The sequence below is a fragment of the Bos indicus x Bos taurus genome, chromosome 25 (genome assembly GCF_003369695.1).
Source record: "Bos indicus x Bos taurus breed Angus x Brahman F1 hybrid chromosome 25, Bos_hybrid_MaternalHap_v2.0, whole genome shotgun sequence".
Taxonomy (NCBI): domain Eukaryota; kingdom Metazoa; phylum Chordata; class Mammalia; order Artiodactyla; family Bovidae; genus Bos; species Bos indicus x Bos taurus.
Window position 1 is genome coordinate 23573066 of NC_040100.1, and position 18892 is coordinate 23591957.

The window sequence follows — 18892 nt, forward strand, 5'->3', positions numbered from 1 at the left end:
AAAAGTTCTCTGAAGTGAAAGCTGGTCTCCAGCCTGGGGGGTGCACAGATTTTGCTGACTTCTCTCTGACACCGTCCTCTATCCTCATCCTTCCACGTTTCCATCCCGGAGAGCCTCTGTGCCTCCTCACATACACTGCTCTTTGACCCTCACTCCTAGTCTTCCTTTGCCCTTTTGAAGCTTCATCCTTACTATTGCTTGTTGAGCACTTCCATTCCCTCCCTCTGAAATCCTTTAGGCCTTGCTGGGTTACACACAGTGGTAGTCGTTCAGTCGTGTCCAACTTTTTGCGACCCTGTGTACTGTAGCCCGCCAGGCTTCTCTGTCCATGTGATTTTCCAGGCAAGAATACTGGAGTGGGTTGCCATTTCCTTCTCCAGGAGATCTTCCCAATCCAGGGATCGAACCTGGGTCTCCTGCATTGCAGGCAGATTCTTTACCATCTGAGCCACCAGGGAAGGATAATGCATTTGAATGACTTGTATTCAGGTGGCCCAGATAGACACCTGTAAATTTCCAGGGATGGGAGTTTTTAGTCACTTAATTCTTTTTTCCTTTGCAAATGCGTACAGGACTGTGTCCAGAGCTAGAGAAATTCCCTTATGTGAAATGATGGTGATATGTACTAAGCCATTTTTGTTAGCAGAGAAAATATTTATGTAATAGCTGGCATATAGTAGCTCTTAAATGTAATTATGACCTCTGCAACTATGACTATTACCAGTACTTCCCTGATTCTTAGAGAAATACTTTTCTAGCCATCAGAAAAAGGACTTGATAAGATGCAAATGCCAGTAGTTTCTGTTGGGAATTAGAAATTGGGGGAATAGGATGAAAGGAAAAATGAGGCATCCATTTCTTCTTTCGGTTTTCTTATTTCTGCTCTCAGCTTCTGAGCAGCCACCACCACACTGGAGTTTCTCCTCCCAAGTTTTCTTCCTTTTCTCCTCTTTCCTTTCCCCTGTAAAGTTTCAGTCAGAAAACAGACACCTGCCAGGGAGAGAAATTGGACAGAACATTTCAGTTCCTTATGCCCTTTTACCCCAATCTCTGAATATAATAAACTATAGACACCTTCATCTTTCAGCAGGATTGTCCATTTGGGTATTGCTAAATGGGAAAACAGTCTCTCAATCCAAATCTTGTTACTTTCTTCCCCAGAAAGGGGTGATGGCAGGTGAAGTGGCCAGAGATATGAGAGTACCAACTTGCGGAGCTGCTTCGTGGGAAAGGAGCCATCTACCTTGTGGTGGAGAGTTGGGAGTGGCTGAGAGGACATCTTGGAACTTGGGATTCTCAGTCAGATGCCCTGCTTTCTTTACAGATGGATCCCCACCTGTGCCCAGCTATTTGTCTCCCGGAAGGAGCAGTGGATCCATTTTGCTCCCAAGAGTGACTATGACTCCTCTCGTAACATTGAAGAATATTTTGCTTCCGTTGCATCTTTCATGTCCCTCCAGCTCAGGGAGTTGGTCATTAACTCTCTTAAGGACCTCGTTTCCTTCTTCATGATACACAAGGTATGTAGGGGATCAGCAGTAGACTCTTTGGAGTAGAATCAAGACTCAGTATTTAATCATGTAAGGTCCTCAGCTGTAAGCCAGGCCAAAAAGTAAAATTCTTGACTTGAACACATATGTGGTGATTATTAGTTTATAAAAATGATTTATTTAAATACATGGCAAGTTTTCCCAAGATAATTACCTACTTCTGTATAGTAAAAATCTACAGAACTAGAGAAATTACTTTAAAGAAAGAGTGAATAAAATGGAATGTCTACCTCCTACTGTAGAGGAGTGGTCACTTTTTCATCCTCTCTGTTTAAAAAAAAAAAGGGATTAAAAAGGGTTTGTTATCAGTCTTTTGGCTTGCTATTTAGGAAGTGTTGTGCATGTTCATTGCAGATATGGGCTTTTATTCTTTGGTTTTGGAATGGGTGCCTCTAAAAACAAGAGACTTCATTGACCTAATTAATAACTACTTTCATGACACTACTTAAGTGAAGTCTAGATAAAAACTAAAGCACTAAGATAAAAACTAAAACACTGTGATGGTTTTCAAAGCATCATAGACTCCCTTAAATTTAGATAACATGGGAAATCAAGGAAGATTTTTTTTGTATTTTATACTGTGTGCCATTTTAATTTAAAAAGAGTGATAAAATTTAAAATTGTCTGGTTAGAAAAGGTTAAGTTCTAAGGATTTTGCCAAATAAAGTAAAAATGAACAGTTGACCTGTTATTCAAAAAATACAGAACCAGTGCTGTCAAATTTAGACTGCACCGTTAGCATTCTACAGTGGACTAATCTATACATATCATTGTGATCATCTATTTGGCTAAGCAGAAGAGACTCAAACTCAACCAAGTTTCATTCTAAAATTTCAAACAAAGGGAAAATTAAAAATTGAATATATCTTAAAGAAAAAAATGTGTGGGTATTTGATACATAGTAGACATTCACCTAATGCTTATCAATAATCCTTAGACAAATCTAGAATTTCTAGATTCTAAATTGAATCTTTAGAATCAATTATTTGAGCAAATACTTTACAACTGCCTCATGCCAATTTTATTAGGCACTTGCTTCCCTGGTAGCTCAGACAGTAAAGCATCTGCCTGCAATGCAGGAGACCCAGGTTTGATCCCTGGGTTGGGAAGATCCCCTGGAGACGGAAATGGCAACCCACTCCAGTACTCTTGCCTGGAAGATCCCATGGATGGAGGAGCCTGGTGGGCTACAATTCATGGAGTCACAAAGAGTCGGACACGACAGCAACTTCACTTTCACTTTCATGCCTTTTATGAAAGGTATCTTGTGTTACTAGCCAGTGTTAGGAATTAGAAATGTCTCCACATCAGTTCTTTACCAACTGAGCTACAGCTTCCCTGGTAGCTCAGCTGGTAAAGAATCTGCCTACAATGCAGGAGACCCCGGTTCGATTCCTAGGTCAGGAAGATCCCCTGAAGAAAGGATAGACTACCCACTCCAGTATTCTGACCTGGAGAATTCCATGAACTGTATCGTCCATGGAATCACAAAGAGTTGGACACTACTGAGTGACTTTCACTTCACTAAAGTTCCATATCAGTATTTCTACTGCAAAAAGGTTGACATTTTGAATGTCTAAAATATATTATATGCTAAACAGCAACTCCATGTGGGATGTACAGATAAACTCTTATACTTTTGGATTCAGTCAACAAATTTTTATTGAGCCCTTGTACATGTGTGCTAAGTCACTTCAGTTGTGTTCAACTCTTTGTGACCCTGTGGACTGTAGCCTGCCAGGCTCCCCTGTCCATGGGATTCTCCAGGCAAGAATACTGGAATGGGTTGCCATTTCCTCCTCCAGGGGATCTTCCCGACCCAGGGGTCAAACCTGTGTCTGTTATGTCTCCTGCATTGATAGGCGGGTTCTTTACCCCTTGTGCCACCTGCTTTTATGATGTACTAAATGCTACCTTGTATATTTTGGAGGACATAGATGGTTCAGACACAGATCCTGTGCATGTAAATCTCATGAGAGAAAGATAAAATACCACACGCAGTGGAAATAAGGAAGTTCAGAGGTAGAAGATTATTTCTTCATGGGGAACAGGGAGGCTTCCCAAAGGAGGAGATTTTGGTCAGAATTTTAACAGATGGGGAGGATTTGGAAATATTGATAAAATAATTTCCAAGCAATGTAAACATACTTTGAAGAAGGGGGAGAGGGTGAACTCAGGTGGGCTAAGCCAGACTTAACCCTTATTTTAAATAGAAACAGTGCATGGTACCTTACATTTCCTTTTCTGGTACCCATGTAGCACTATGAACAGGTACAAGTCACTCCTTTGATTCTAAAAGGTTCCATTTTGTAATAATCACCATATCTTATGTATCCTGAAGGATGGAAATGATTTTGAGGAGCCCTACCAAGAAATGGAGTTCTTTATACCTCAGCTGATTATGATTAAGCTTGAAGTCAATGAGCCAATTATTGTCTTTAATCCATCTTTTGATGACTGCTGGGAATTAATACGTAACTCTTTCTTGGAAATTATTAAGAACTCTAAAGGGATCCCCAAGGTATAGTACTGAATTATTTGTTTTTATTTGTATTCACATATTGAATAAAAGTTATGTTTAAATGGCTGCTTGTGCAAAGTAGGGCTTTACTATGGGAGATATAGCCTGAGTACACCCTCTTGAATCCCTGAAAGAGAATTGGGGCCTTAAAAAAATTTCCATGCATCCCATTAACAAATACACTGAGATCTACTTTGTGAGCAAGCAGAGTTACGTGCATGATGCCAACCTCAAAAGAGCAGATGTGTCCCAAGCCATATCCATCTTGGATTAATAATTCATGATGGATCAGTTGCTCTGCACTTTGCCAAGAATTTTCATAAGACTATGTATCTCATTTAGTTCTTAAAGCTCCATATGTTTGTTTGTTTATTAGTTTGTTTAACTTCTAGGGGAGAGATTAAACCTTCCCTTCCTGGCCTAGGGAACTTAGAAAAGGAAACCTTTTTCCAAGTTTCCTTTCCAGGGTGACTTTATTAATCAGATCTCAGTTATTATCAGACTTTTAGAACTGGGCAGGATCACCCACATGAGTGTGACTCTTTTGCATTCCATCTTATGTCTCCTTCTAGGTGGTTGATGTAGCGAGAGGCCAGTGTCCAGCCCCACGTAGGGAAGGGGCTTGTGAGATGTTTCTACCCACCTCACCTCCGCCTCCCACTCCCCCTCCCTCCCCATGTATGATGCTCAGGTACCCTTAAGCACGCTTCTCTTTGCAGCCCTGTACTTAGAGGGTTCTAAGATCTCATGATTAGAGTTGGAGTTTTTAGGAAAGCATGTGAAGCTGCATGTTCCAGTTGGTTTCACCAGAGAACTCTAAATTGAGGCTTTTAACCCAGCCGAGTCAGACTAACAGGAAAACTGGATGTGCAGAGAGGGAAGAAGCGTGGGCAGCTCTCCTACAATCAATATCCCTAGGAAGGAAATGAAAGAGAAGATCCTGTAATTTGGAAGGATAAGTGTGGGGCTTGGAGACAGATAAAGTACACACCACTCAAGTTCCCCTTCACTGCTGTTGATGAGCAATGTTTACAAGCAGCTGTGTTGGGAGAGCCCAGGGCTTATGTGGCTGCTGCTGCAAGACAGCCCAGCAGGAGCTGGTAGTAGATTTAGTGAATTGTAATGCCAAGAAGACACAGTCATAGGTCACAGTTTGTACCAGGTTTGAAAGCCACACCCAAGTAAATGCTGATGACTCTTCTAGACTAAGAAAAAGCAGTCCAGGATCTGAGTTCTCTGTCTAAAGATGCCCAGGGCACAGTCTCCCTCCCTGAACCCCTCATACTGTATTGTCTCTGATCTGGCTAGTGACATTTTAAAAGAATAACCCTTCAGATTGAATATCTAAGAAGAATACCTGAGAACAGCAACAGGTGGACAGTACCCTATCTCCTCTCAGTCCTGCCTTATATATAAACATGAATTTTAAAAGTTAGAAAAAAGTATCAGCATGAGATGTTTGAAAACTGTACTCAAGGTGCGAACGAAAAGTGTATTTGTGAGAAAGTTACTACTAAAGAAACAAAAGTAAATATCAGAAAATATTTGTTGTAGCCAAAAGTTGAGAAAAATATGAATCTGTAACACTGACTGAAATGAAAAGAGATAAATAAAAGGAAGCTGGATGAGATAAAGGAAGGATTTTATAAAATTGCAATAATTAGAATTTAAAACAGCATTAGCAGTTGATGCCTTACTTTCACAATTGTGAAATAAGATTGCTTGGGTCAGTCTCTCCTCATGGAAGAATTTTCTAACTCAAAGTGCCAGAGAAATGCCAAAGTTGGAGAAGTATACAAGAGAAAATACTGAAGGTGATGACAAAACCAAGAAGTCTGGGATCAGAGAGCCAGGGATATAAGCAGATAGTAACAATGATTATCTGGAAAGAGTACTGTTGTTCTTGGCTCAGTTTTACAGACTGCTCTGCAGGGTATAAGAGAGTCAGCCACTTTTTTAAAGGTGTGTTTTTTTAATTAAAGTATAGTTGATTTACAACATTTCACGTTTACAGTAAAATGATTCAGTTATACATATACATATATTATTGTTGTTCAGTTGCTAAGTTGTGTCCAACTTATATGCATATGCTTTTTCAGATTCTTTTTCATTATAGGATATTACAAGATATTGAATATAGTTTCCTGTGCTAAACTGTGGCTCTTTGTTGTTTATCTATTTTATATACAGTAGTGTATATCATTGGAAAAGACCCTGATGCTGGGAGGGATTGGGGGCAGGAGGACAAGGGGATGGCGGAGGATGAGATGGCTGGATCACATCACCAACTCGATGCACATGGGTTTGGGTGAACTCCGGGAGTTGGTGATGGACAGGGTGGCCTGGCGTGCTGCGATTCATGGGGTCGCAAAGAGTTGGACCAACTGAGCTACTGAACTGAACTGAGTGTATATCTGTTAATCCCAAATTTCAAATTTATCCCTCCCTCTCCTTTCCCCTTTGGTAACCATAAATTTATTTTCTATGTCAGTCAGTCTGTTTTGTAAATAAGTTCATTTATGTCATATTTTAGACTCTACACATAAGTGATATTATATGGCATTTGTCTTTCTCTTTCTGACTTATTAATACTTAGTATGATAATGTCTAGATCCATTCATGTTGCTGCAAATGGCATTATTTCATTCTTTATTGTGACTGAGTGTGTATATATATGTATGTGTGCCATATCTGTCAGTGGACATTTATGTTGCTCCCATATCTTGGCTATTATAAGTAGTGTTGCTGTGGTCATCACGGTGCATGGATCCTTTTGAATTAGACTTTTCCCTGGATATATCTCTTATGAGTAAGATTTCTAGATCATAAGGCAACTCAATTTTTAGTGTTTAAGGAACCTCTATATTGTTCTCCCTAGTGAAAATCAGCCACATTTAAAGTCATTTTTCAATTGAAGACTTCCCCCAAGAGGCAGTCTTTTTATCCTGCTCACCTGTGATCTATTTATTGCGTTGCCTGAATACTCCAGTCATGCTGCCCTAAACCATTTCATTCATATCTTTGCTTTCAAACACTGTCTATAGTATGGCTACAGCAGAGAAGTTGCTCCTTCACTGGTTTTAAAACCTTTGGGTTGTCCAAAGAGGGAAGAGAAAGTTCAGTTGCACTTGCTTTTGCCACTTTCTAAATTGATGCATTCTCATCAACTGCATATACCCCATGTAACTCAGTAAAGCATTCAGAAGAATCTTTTCTGAGACAGATCACTAAAATCCTTCTTAGCAGAGAGGGCAGTGGAAAGCAGTGGACCCCCAACAAGGACTTGTAGCCTACATGAGCCATGCAACTGAGAACATTCTTAGAAGTACACATGTGCCATTAAGAAGTTAGAAAGTTGAATTCTCAGGAAAAATTTATTTTGTGCCTCAGATCATAAAGACATAGCTTTTCCCCCTTAACTGAGAGAAGAATCTAGTATCTTTCTCCCTTTCTTCAGGTGAGAAAATGAAAGTCCACAGAAAGTAGCTTACCTAAGGTCACATAGTCAGCTAGTAGAAGAGTTTGAATTGGAAAGCATGCTTCTAGTAGCTTATCATTAGAGAGGAAAAGTGTTTGGTAGGGGAAGGAGTACCACTGTAATATTTATTTAGTCACACAATGTTTATTGAGCACTTACTATGTGCCACGCTCGTTAGGCCTCTCACCATAGTGAAGAAGTCAGATAGGATCCAGGCCTTTATGGCATCAATATGCCAGAACAAACCTAGAACAGCTCATTACACATTCATCTAATTACAATTATGATGAGTTCAAGAGGGATAAATTTAGAGTGTGAGCTTTAAGCAGGGAAACCTAACATCCACTGGGGGCCCAGGGGGACACTTAAAGGAAATGAAAGTTTAAAGAGTAGGGATTTGAAACATGAGTAATCCAGTAAGAGGAAGAAGAGGGAGAATAAAATTAAAGGGAATAATGGAGTGATTCCAGCATCATCTGAGGGAAAATAGAATTGAAATGCAGCTGATATCCCTGGAAATGAGTACATTGCTAGAGATTTTAGTTTGATGCCATCTTCCTCCTTGTGTCTTGTGGATGTCTTATGACATTTAAAAGTGGTTTCTACTCTTTAGGTGGAATCTATCCTGTTCCCAGAGTTGAAAGGATATAATCTGATACTTGGAACTGTTAATGCTGATGAAAAACTGGTTTCTGACTTTGTGGATCAAACTTTCGAGGTATTTCAGAAAAATCAAGTTGGTCCCTGCAAGTAAGTTGGTTTAGTTGTAACTTAGCCATTTTGGCATTGGTTTAGAGTTCCTACCTATCATCAAATAAATAATCCCTATTCCCACAGACCTGAAACAATACATAATAAGTAGCCAATACTTACTTACATAGGGATTACTATTTATCCCCATTTGCAGATGAAGAAACCATAACTTTCCCAATGTTATACAGCAAATAGATAGGAGAGCCAGAATTCAAATTAGAGGTTTACCCCTATTATCTGAAAGCCTTGGCACCAGATAGATTCTGGAATTTAGAAATTCCTGAATTTTAACCAGTGGTCAGGCACCAGTCCTACCAGGAAGCCTTGAAAAACCCCTGGACCAACCTCATTCACCAGGTGACAGACACCAGAAGCAAGAAGAACTATAGTCCTGCAGCCTCCAGAACAGAGACCACAAACACAGAAAGTCTGACAAAATGAGATGGCATATGTTCTATATGGCGTATGTTCTAGATAAAGAAAGAAGGTAAACCCCAGAAGAACAACTCAGTGAAGTAGAGATAGACAATCTTCCAGAAAAAGAATTCAGAATAATGATAGTGAAGATGATCCAAGATCTCAGAAACAGAATGGATATACAGACTGAGAAGATAAAAGAAATGTTTAGCAAAGAGCTAGAAGATTTAAAGAACAAGTAAACAGAGATGAAAAATACAGTAACTGAAATGAAAAATCCCTAGAAGGAATCAATAGCAGAGTAAATGAGGCAGAAGAATGAGTAAGTGAGCTGGAAAACAGATTGATTGGTGGAAATCACTGCCACAGAACAGAATAAAGGAAAAAGAATGAAAAGAAGTAAGGACTGCCTTAAAGACCTCTGGCATAAAATTAAACACACCAACATTCACATTACAGTGGTCCAGGAAGGAGAAGAGAGAGAAAAATGGACATAGGAAGGTACTTGAAGAGATAATAGCCAATAACTTCCCTAACATGAAAAGGAAACACTCAAGTCCAGGAAGTGCAGAGAGTCCCATGCAGGATAAGCCCAAGAAGGAACATGCTGAGACACATATTAATCACACTGACAAAAATTAAGGACATAGAATATATTAAAAGCAGCAAGGGAAAAGCAACAAATAATATACAAGGGAACCCCATATGGTTATCAGTTGATTTTTCAGCAGAAACTCCGCAGACAAGAAAGGAGTGACACAGTATATTTAAAGTGATAAAAAGGAAAAACCTACAACCAAGAATACTCAATGCAGCAAGGCTCTCATTCAAACTTGACAGAGAAATCAAAAGCTTTCAGTTCAGTTCTGTCACTCAGTCGTGTCTAACTCTTTGCAACCCCATGAATCACAGCACACCAGGCCTCCCTGTCCATCACCAACTCCGGGAGTTTACTCAAACTCATGTCCATCGAGTCAGTGATGCCATCCAACCATCTCATCCTCTGTTGTCCCCTTCTCCTCCTGCCCCCAATCCCTCAAAAGCATTATAGACAATCAAAAGCTAAGAGAATTCAACACTGCCTAATCAGCTTTACAACAAATTCTAAAGGAACTTCTCTAGGCAAAAACAAAAAGCCCACAAATAGAAAAAAGAAAATTACAAAAGGGAAATCTCACCAGTAAAGGCAAACATACAGTAAAGAAAGAAAATCATCCACACACAAATATATCAAAATCAGCAATCGTGAAAGGAGGAGAGTTCAACTGCAAGATATTGGAAATGCATTTGAAATTAAGATATCAGCAACTTAAAACAGCCTTGTGTGAGTTTGTGTGTGTGTATATATGTGTTGGCTGCTATGTCAAAACCTCATGGAAACTGTAAATCAAAAATCTACAATAGATAGGCACACAGAAAAGAAAATGCAATCCAAACACAACCCTAAAGATAGTCATCAAATCACAAGAGAAGAGAACAAAAGGAAGGGAAGCAAAAAAGACTAGACCAAAAAATTCTGTATTACGAGAGGCTGTCCTTTATATGATAGGGTGTTTAGCAACATCCCTGGCTTCTTCTTGTTAGTAGGACCCTCCCTACTTTTGACAACCAAAGATGTATTCAGACATGGCCAAATGCCCCCTGGGGACAAAATCACCTCCATTTGAGAACAGCTGCTTGTCTATTCTGAAAATCATGGCCTCAGATTTGGAAGCTCTGCCCTCATGAATTCAACCTAGGATCTTCTATTAGAAACCTCTGTTTACCCTGTTTATTCTTATACATATAGTTTGTTTTTCTGGACTGACAGTTCCAGAAGCTTCTCTGTATCTTAGTTTCAGTCTCTAAAGTGTTGGCCAACTCTTGGAAGTATACCACTGGGCTCTGCAAAGTTAATTCTGCCTACTGCGTGTCACAAAACATCCTCCAATTTCGGGAAAATCTGTCCAGCCATTTTTACATCTGACAACAGACAGAGAGAAACTGAATTCTATTCAATAGACTTCAGGTTCATTAGTTCCCGAATATTCATCTTAAAATATAGACATAGAATTTTAGAACTAGAAGGAGGAATAGGAAGTATTGTTTATTGCACATTTACTGTATGTTAGGCATAGCATTAATTGCTTTATATTATAGCTTTACAACAGTCCAATGAGGTGTTGTTTCCACTTAAAATTAAGGACACTGACCTTTGAAAAATAGAAATATTTTGTCTAAGTTCATGTAGCTCAGAAGTGGCAAAATTTGGAATTTGAAGGCAAAGTTCTGAATTCCCAGTTCACTGTGCCTTTTGCCATGTTGTATAGTTTGGACTAGTTTTTATATTATCTCTTTGTTTGCCACTCTGACTAATCTGATTTGGTGACCTGTATTTGTATCTTTGATTTTCTGCTCTTCAATATGGAAGATACTTAAATGTATACAAAAAGTATGATGACTTATTGGATAACACGGCAGAACAAAACATCAGTGAATTCCTGAAAGAAAATCATGAAATTGAGGATTTTGTGATGGTAGGAGATGCCACTTGACATTTTTTTTATATCTTGGTTACATGTTACAGACAGTCCAATAGCACTGTATTGGCCGGGGATGAGGCTAGGGGCAAATGCATAGAGGCTAAAGACAAATTAAACTACTGAATCTGCTCTTTTCTACAGAGGATCAATAGCATTAAAAAGCGGAGAAATGAAATTGCATCCATGCACATAACTGTGCCTTTGGCCATGTTCTGCCTTGACACCATGACCCTAAATTATGATCTCTGTGAACGAGCCCAAAATCTTAAAGACCGTTTGATTCAATTCCAAGTGGATGTAAACCGGGACACCAACACCAGGTATTATTGTTGCATGCAGGGAAATAGCAGTGATAATTGGCACAAACGGGAGAATGAAAAAGGGGATTGCACCTTCCAGCAATGACCAGGCTGAACTTCCAATTCAACTTGTTTCTGCCCCCAAAGTGAGGGTTGCAGGGACTCTAGGTTCAGGCGAGATGATAAACAATAAGGAGAAAACTACCAGAGTATGAAGATGGAAAGAATCCTGAGGCAGTTAATCTCTGATCCTTTAGCCTTTGCTTTCTTGCAGACAACTTCAGAGAGATATTACCTGGCAGTCTGAGCTCACAGGCCCTCTCACTGGCCACCTGTCACACATTCGAAGATACAGCATGCTTACAGTCAGCCCTCAGAATCTCTTCTATGCAGACTTCTACTGTCTGGGTGTGGGGATACTGTTATTCAATCTTAAACTCTATATCATGCCTTAATTTTACTGATGACCATATGTTAGTCAATACATTTTTGGTTGTAAGGGGTAGGAGGTGGGACTGGCTAATGTAAAAAAGAAATTTGGAGTCTGCATGTTGAAAAGTTTAGGAGCTGGCTAGCCTCAGGCCCTCAATACTACAAATTAGAATGTAGTCTCCCTCCCTCTGCTTGCTGTCTGCTGTGTCAGCTTCATTCTCGGACAGGTTCTCTCCAGTTTGTGGGCCCCAGCAGCTCCAGACTTAATCCTCCCAGGTTCTCATTCACAGGGGAAAAAAGATTTCCCTTTTTTTCCAATGCTGTGCCACTGGGCAGGTGTGGCACTGGCCTGACTTGGATTGTTTGGACAACACCAAGGCCAACACCATAGTCAAGAGGATGGTTTAGATCTGGGTACTATTCTCATCTCTGGAGTGAATGTCAGCCTTACCTAAACCATGAGAATCAAGAAAAGGAAAGAGAAGGTACCCTGAAAAGATGTAGGCTGTGGTTACTAGAAAAGGAAATGATGCTAAGATGCTGGGACAGTAAATTTCTGCTACTCTGCTTTCCACTTCAGCACCCTTGCCTGGAAAACCCCATGGACGGAGGAGCCTGGTGGGCTGCAGTCCATGGGGTCGCTAAGAGTCAGACACGACTGAGTGACTTCACTTTCACTTTTCACTTTCATGCATTGGAGAAGGAAATGGCAGCCCACTCCAGTGTTCTTGCCTGGAGAATCCCAGGGACAGGGGAGCCTGGTGGGCTGCTGTCTATGGGGTTGCGCAGAGTTGGACATGACTGAAGTGACTTAGCAGCCGCAGCTTCTATTTGAATGTTACAAAATGTGTCTTATTTTTAGCTCTCTTTCTCAGACAGCTTTAAATGATAGACTAAAATGATTTAACACTAATAATCATTATTAATATTATTTTATATATCATTCATTTGTTTGTAGATAAGTATAAATTTAGCATTTTATGGCACTTTTAAGATTTATAAACTACATATCAGAAACTCAGCAGCAAATTAATGATGATAATAGTTACCATTTTTCCAGCACACATTGTAGTCCAGGCACTGTGTAGGTGTTCAGAACATTCAATATCTAATCAGTCTTTACACCAACCCTAAGAAGTTGTTCATTATTCTCTCCTTTATGTTGATAAAGAAACCGAGCCTCCAAGAGATCCTCAAGTGGCACATCCAGGGCTTAACCTAGTTCATTTTGACTCCAAATCCACACTCTCCACCACTGCATTCAACTTTCTGACTGAGTAATGAAATGGTAGGATTCCTGTTTGGGGAGCCGGAAGTCTTGACTTTGAATCCAAGGCCTTCCATTTACTTGTTTGTGTTCTCTGGCTTCACCTCTTGGATCTTCAATTCCTTTTCCTATAGAACAAATATTTGGGACTAGGACAGTAAAACATTTTCAGCCTTCGAACTACTAGGACACTTCCTTTTGGAAAGTTTGAGCATAAGGTAGTTGTTTTTTTTTTTTTTTTTCCTTAAGTATTTGTTCCTGTCAAATCAGGGCTTCCCCAGTGGGTCAACTGGTAAAGAATCCTGCCTGCAATGCGGAAGACCTGGGTTTGATCCCTGGGTTGGGAAGATCCCCTGGAGGAGGGAAAGGCTACCCACTCCAGTATTCTGGCCTGGAGAATTCCTTAGACTATATAGTCCATGGAGTTGCAAAGAGTTGGACATGACTGACTGACTTTCACTTTCACTTCCTGTCAAATCAAGCAACATGGTGCCTTGGTTGGTCCATGCTTTCTTCCCCATCAAAATAAATGTATAATTTCCTTTGGTCTTTTTCATATAAATGAAAGTAAAGGTCCCATTACAAACCTGGGGATTTCTAAGAGCCCAGCAACAGAAACTCCTGGTCAGTGATTGAGTTCTGAAGTTTCTTTCTACCTTGAAAATAGTGACTCTGACTCATTTGTTCTTCTCAGCCATCCAATGAGGTAGGTAAAACAGATATAAAACACCCTACTGAATGGAGAAGAGGCCTGGGGGTGGGGAGTCGGGGGGGTGGAACTCACTTGCCCAGTTAGGTGAGTTTGAATCTTCTGAAGCCACATCCCAGCCTTGCTACTTTTTTGTCCTGTGATTGCTGAGTGAAGTAACTTCCTGTTTCCAGTGATAGGTGTGCCCTGGAAAGGGATGCTCTGGCCATAAAGGCAGGAGGCACCTTGCAGTGCATTGGTAATAAAGTGGGCACGCCATCCATTTCCACTATAGGTGCATTGGTCTAAAGTTGCTAAAACAATGACTTGAAATATTGATCAGAAATTCCATGGCCCTGAGTAGAAGTCTGAATGTATGTTCCCCTCAGGGTGGAAAATCTGTCCAAAAAGTGACAACAAAGTAGAGAGGCCATAGATTGATGCAAAATATATTGGTCTCCCTTATGCCATCACTACACCAGACAGAGAATAGCCCTGTGCTTACAGGACCCCTGGATCTTTATTTTAAATGATATTGTCAGTACATGTAGAAAACAGTGTTTGTTGTGCTTAACTTATCCCTGGATATTGCTAAGGAGTTATTTTGGCCAGATTTATGATATTATCAACCCATATTCAGGACTTTTAGAGGGTCTAGTAGTTAATGGGTATAAACGAAAGACTCAACTCAGTCTAACTCATGAGTAGCAAAAATCCATATCTTCCCTACTGTGTGTTTTCTGTGTGTTTCCTTTACTTTTATATAGAACTCTTCATTCTTGTCACTGCTGGTCACCAAATGTGTAGAGGACTTTCCCCACACAAATCAGTTCAGCTGGGTGCCCTACAATTCAGCTTAATTCCAACACTGTCTTCCCAGAGGTAGCATCAGCTTCCACAGGTTCCGGGCTCAGTCCTATAAGACTGTCTCTCATAATTTCAGACACCAGTCACAAATTCGAGTTGTGCGTCTGTGCTTCTGACCAACCAGGTATAAATTGAAAGTTCTAGTGACCCTTTTCTTGAGTTTAATTAATTTGTTCCAGGCTTCTAATCATGGCTCAGTCTTTCCAGTGACCAGCTCCTCATCCAGGAGTCACCCTGAGTCACCTCACTAAAATAAATGATACTCCTATCACCCATAAAATTACATGGGTTTCATGGGCTTGGTGCTAGGAACTGGGGGCAGAGACCAATATATATTTTTTGAGACAGGAGGGGATAAAAATGAATTTGGAACAGAAAGGGGTAGAGATTCTTTTCCTACTGAATTCTGCTCAAGGTATTCCCCCCCTCCCCCAAATAAGTTGTGAACTATTGTATAAAGGAGAAAAGAGACCTCAAAAACAGGGCGACTGAGCACAAGAGGAGGAAAAATAAAAAGACTGCAAGTTGCTCCCAGGGACTGGAGAAAATTTAAAAAGGTTGGAATCCATCAGTGTTACATTAGTCATCTTTTCCTTCATCTTTCTCTCCTTCCTCCCCCTCATCATCATCTTCATCTTCACCTTCATCCTCATCCCCTTCTTCATCAATATCTTCCAACCCTTCTTCCTCTTCATCATTACTGTCTTCCTCTTCTCCTTTCCCTTCATCATCCATGTCAGGAACCAAGTAGTACTGTAATGGATTTGGCCAAATATCATCTTTGATGACCTCTCCTAACTCATCTGAGTCCCTTGGACTGCAAGGAGATCCAACCAGTCCATCCTAAAGAAAATCAGTCCTGAATGTTCATTGGAAGGACTGATGTTGAAGCTGAAACTCCAATACTTTGGCCACCTGATGTGAAGAGCTAACTCATTTGAAAAGACCCTGATGCAGGGAAAGATTAAAGGCAAGAGGAGAAGGGGACAACAGAGGATGAGATGGCTGGATGGCATCACTGACTCAATGGACATGAGTTTTGACTAAACTCCCGGAGTTGGTGATGGACAGGGAGACCTGGCATGCTGCAGTCCATGGGGTCGCAAAGAATCGGACACGACTGAGCAGCTGAACTGAACTGAACTCATCTGCACCTGCTTCAGAATGATCAGTATACCAGGTGAAGAAGCTTTCTGGTTCCTCATGCTGTCTCTTCCTACTGGCTTTATTCCATGTTTGACTTGATCGTTCCGTCAAATCCTTTCCAGATTTCCATTTGATTTCAGTGGACTTTGAAGATGGATCACCACTCTCATTCAGATGAAATTTGGAGAGAATTTTATTCTCGAAGTAAGGGTTTTCATCAAAAATAAAAATCTATTCTGTAACCTGATTTAATGTCTTCAAATTCTGTCACTTCAACTCCTGTCAAATAATGCAGCGCCTCTTCATCCTCCTCCCCAATGTTGTTACCCCCAAATTTGGGATTTTGGCGATCAATTCGGACCTCTTTTGAAAAAATGGTTGGCGAAGTTTGTTATACTTCTGTTCTATTTTCAAAAATTTCCTCACTGACTTGTTCATTAAGTCCCTCTATTTCATTTTGTACTTCATCAACATGTTCAATTGCTTCTTGCTGTTCTTTTTCTGAGGTTTCGTCGGCCCCGTCGAGGTTGGAGTTGAGCTGCTTTTTACTGACATCGGCCGCCGCGCCGAAATGGTGCTGCTTTCAGGGTTGGGCGCGGGGCGGGGAGCGGGTAGGGGAGAGAAGGGAAGGCGAAGGGGCCGAGCAGAGGCTTCCTTTCACGCCACACGCGCGGGCGCTCGCTCCGTCCGGCCGCCCCCTTCCGGAGCACTTTCGCTCAACACTCTGTCCCTCCCCCGGGCTCGCGAGCGCTGCCTTCGCGGCCTGACGACGAGGGAGAGGCTGGGGCGGCGTGCCGGCCTGGCGCGTCGGGCGGGCCGGCGGCTAGGCTCCCTCACTCAGGCTCCGTGCTCCAGCTCGATGCTCCATCTCCCCGAGGCGACTCCTCCTCCACCTCCTCCTCACTTCTATTGTTTTTTAAATTTTTATTTATTTTTTAATCGAAGGATAATGCTTTACAGAATTTTGTTTTTTGTCAAACCTCAACATGAATCAGCCATAGGTATACATATGTCCCCTCCCTCCTGTCTCCCTTCCCTTCCCACCCCTCTAGGTTGATAGAGAGCCCCTGTTTGAGTTCCCTGAGGCAAACAGCAAATTCCCATTGTCTATTTTACATACGGTAATTAAGTTTCCATGTTACTCTCTCCATACATTGCACCCTCTCCTCCCTTTTCCCCGTGTCCATAAGTCTGTTCTCTATGTCTGTTTCTCCATTGCTGCCCTGCAAATAAATTCTTCAGTACCATCTTTCTAGATTCTATATATATGCATTGAAAGTGAAAGTTGCTCAGTCGTGTCTGACTCTTTGCGACCCCAAGGACTGTATCAGATCAGATCAGTCGCTCAGTCGTGTCCTACTCTTGGCAACCCCATGAATCGCAGCACGCCAGGCCTCCCTGTCCATCACAAACTCCCGGAGTTCACTCAGACTCACATCCATCGAGTCAGTGATGCCATCCAGCCATCTCATCCTCTGTCCTCCCCTTCTCCTCCTGCCCCCAATCCCTCCCAGCATCAGAGTCTTTTCCAATGAGTCAACTCTTCGCATGAGGTGGCCAAAGTACTGCAGTTTCAGCTCTAGCATCATTCCTTCCAAAGAAATCCCAGGGCTGATCTCCTTCAGAATGGGCTGGTTGGATCTCCTTGCAGTCCAAGGGACTCTCAAGAGTCTTCTCCAACACCACAGTTCAAAAGCATCAATTTTTCAGCACTCAGCCTTCTTCACAGTCCAACTCTCACATCCATACATGACCACAGGAAAAACCATAGCCTTGACTAGACGAACCTTTGTTGGCAAAGTAATGTCTCTGCTTTTGAATATGCTATCTAGGTTGGTCATAAATTTCCTTCCAAGGAGTAAGTGTCTTTTAATTTCATGGCTGCAGTCACCATCTGTAGTGATTTTGGAGCCCAGAAAAATAAAGTCTGACGCTGTTTCCACTGTTTCCCCATCTATTTCCCGTGAAGTGATGGGACCGGATGCCATGATCTTCGTTTTCTGAATGTTGAGCTTTAAGCCAACTTTTTCACTCTCCACTTTCACTTTCACCAAGAGGCTTTTGAGTTCCTCTTCACTTTCTGCCATAAGGGTGGTGTCATCTGCATATCTGAGGTTATTGATATTTCTCCCGGCAGTCTTGATTCCAGCTTGTGTTTCTTCCAGTCCAGCATTTCTCATGATGTACTCTGCATATAAGTTAAATAAACAGGGTGACAATATACAGCCTTGACGTACTCCTTTTCCTATTTGGAACCAGTCTATTGTTCCATGTCCAGTTCTAACTGTTGCTTCCTGACCTGCAATCAAATTTCTCAAGAGGCAGATCAGGTGTCCATGGTATTCTCCAGGCCAGAATACTGGAGTGGGTAGCCTGTCCCTTCTCCAGGGGATCTTCCCAACCCAGGGATCAAACCCAGGTCTCCCGCATTGCGGGCAGATTCTTTACCAGTTGAGCCACCAGGGAAGCCCATATACGATAATTGTTTTTCTCTTTCTGACTTACTTCACTCTGTATAATTGGCTCTAGGTTCATCCACCTCATTAGAACTGACTCAGATGCATTCCTTTTTAGGGCTGTGTGATATTCTATTATATATATGTACCACTGCTTCTTTATCCATTTATCTGTTGATGGATGTCTAGGTTGCTTCCATGTTCTAGCTATTGTAAATAGTGCTGCAATGAACATTGGGGTACATGTGTCTTTTTCAATTTTGCTTTCCTCAGAGTATATGGCTAGGAGTGGGACTGCTGGGTCATACACTGGTTTTGCTCCTAGTTTTTTAAGGAATTTCCATACCATCTTCCATAGTGGCTGCATCGATTTACATTCCCACGAACAGTGCAAGAGCATTCTCTTTTCTCCACACCCTCTTAAGCATTTATTGTTTGTAGACTTTTTGATGATGGCCATTCTGACTGGTGTGAGGTGATATCTCATTGTAGTTTT

At 41.2% G+C, this 18892-nt stretch overlaps 1 protein-coding gene and 1 pseudogene across 1 annotated transcript in view; one reads left to right on the forward strand and one right to left on the reverse strand.

Annotated features, from left to right (window-relative positions):
- The window catches only part of DNAH3 (dynein axonemal heavy chain 3), a 248499-nt gene that overhangs the window by 20732 nt on the left and 208875 nt on the right, over window positions 1-18892 (forward strand). Inside the window, exons 9-13 of the mRNA XM_027527056.1 lie at window positions 1325-1520; window positions 3892-4071; window positions 8163-8299; window positions 11130-11235; window positions 11383-11561. Of these exons, the coding sequence (XP_027382857.1) occupies window positions 1325-1520; window positions 3892-4071; window positions 8163-8299; window positions 11130-11235; window positions 11383-11561 (798 nt within the window). The remainder of the gene's footprint in view (window positions 1-1324; window positions 1521-3891; window positions 4072-8162; window positions 8300-11129; window positions 11236-11382; window positions 11562-18892) is intronic.
- On the reverse strand, window positions 14141-16808 carry LOC113883957 (annotated as a pseudogene).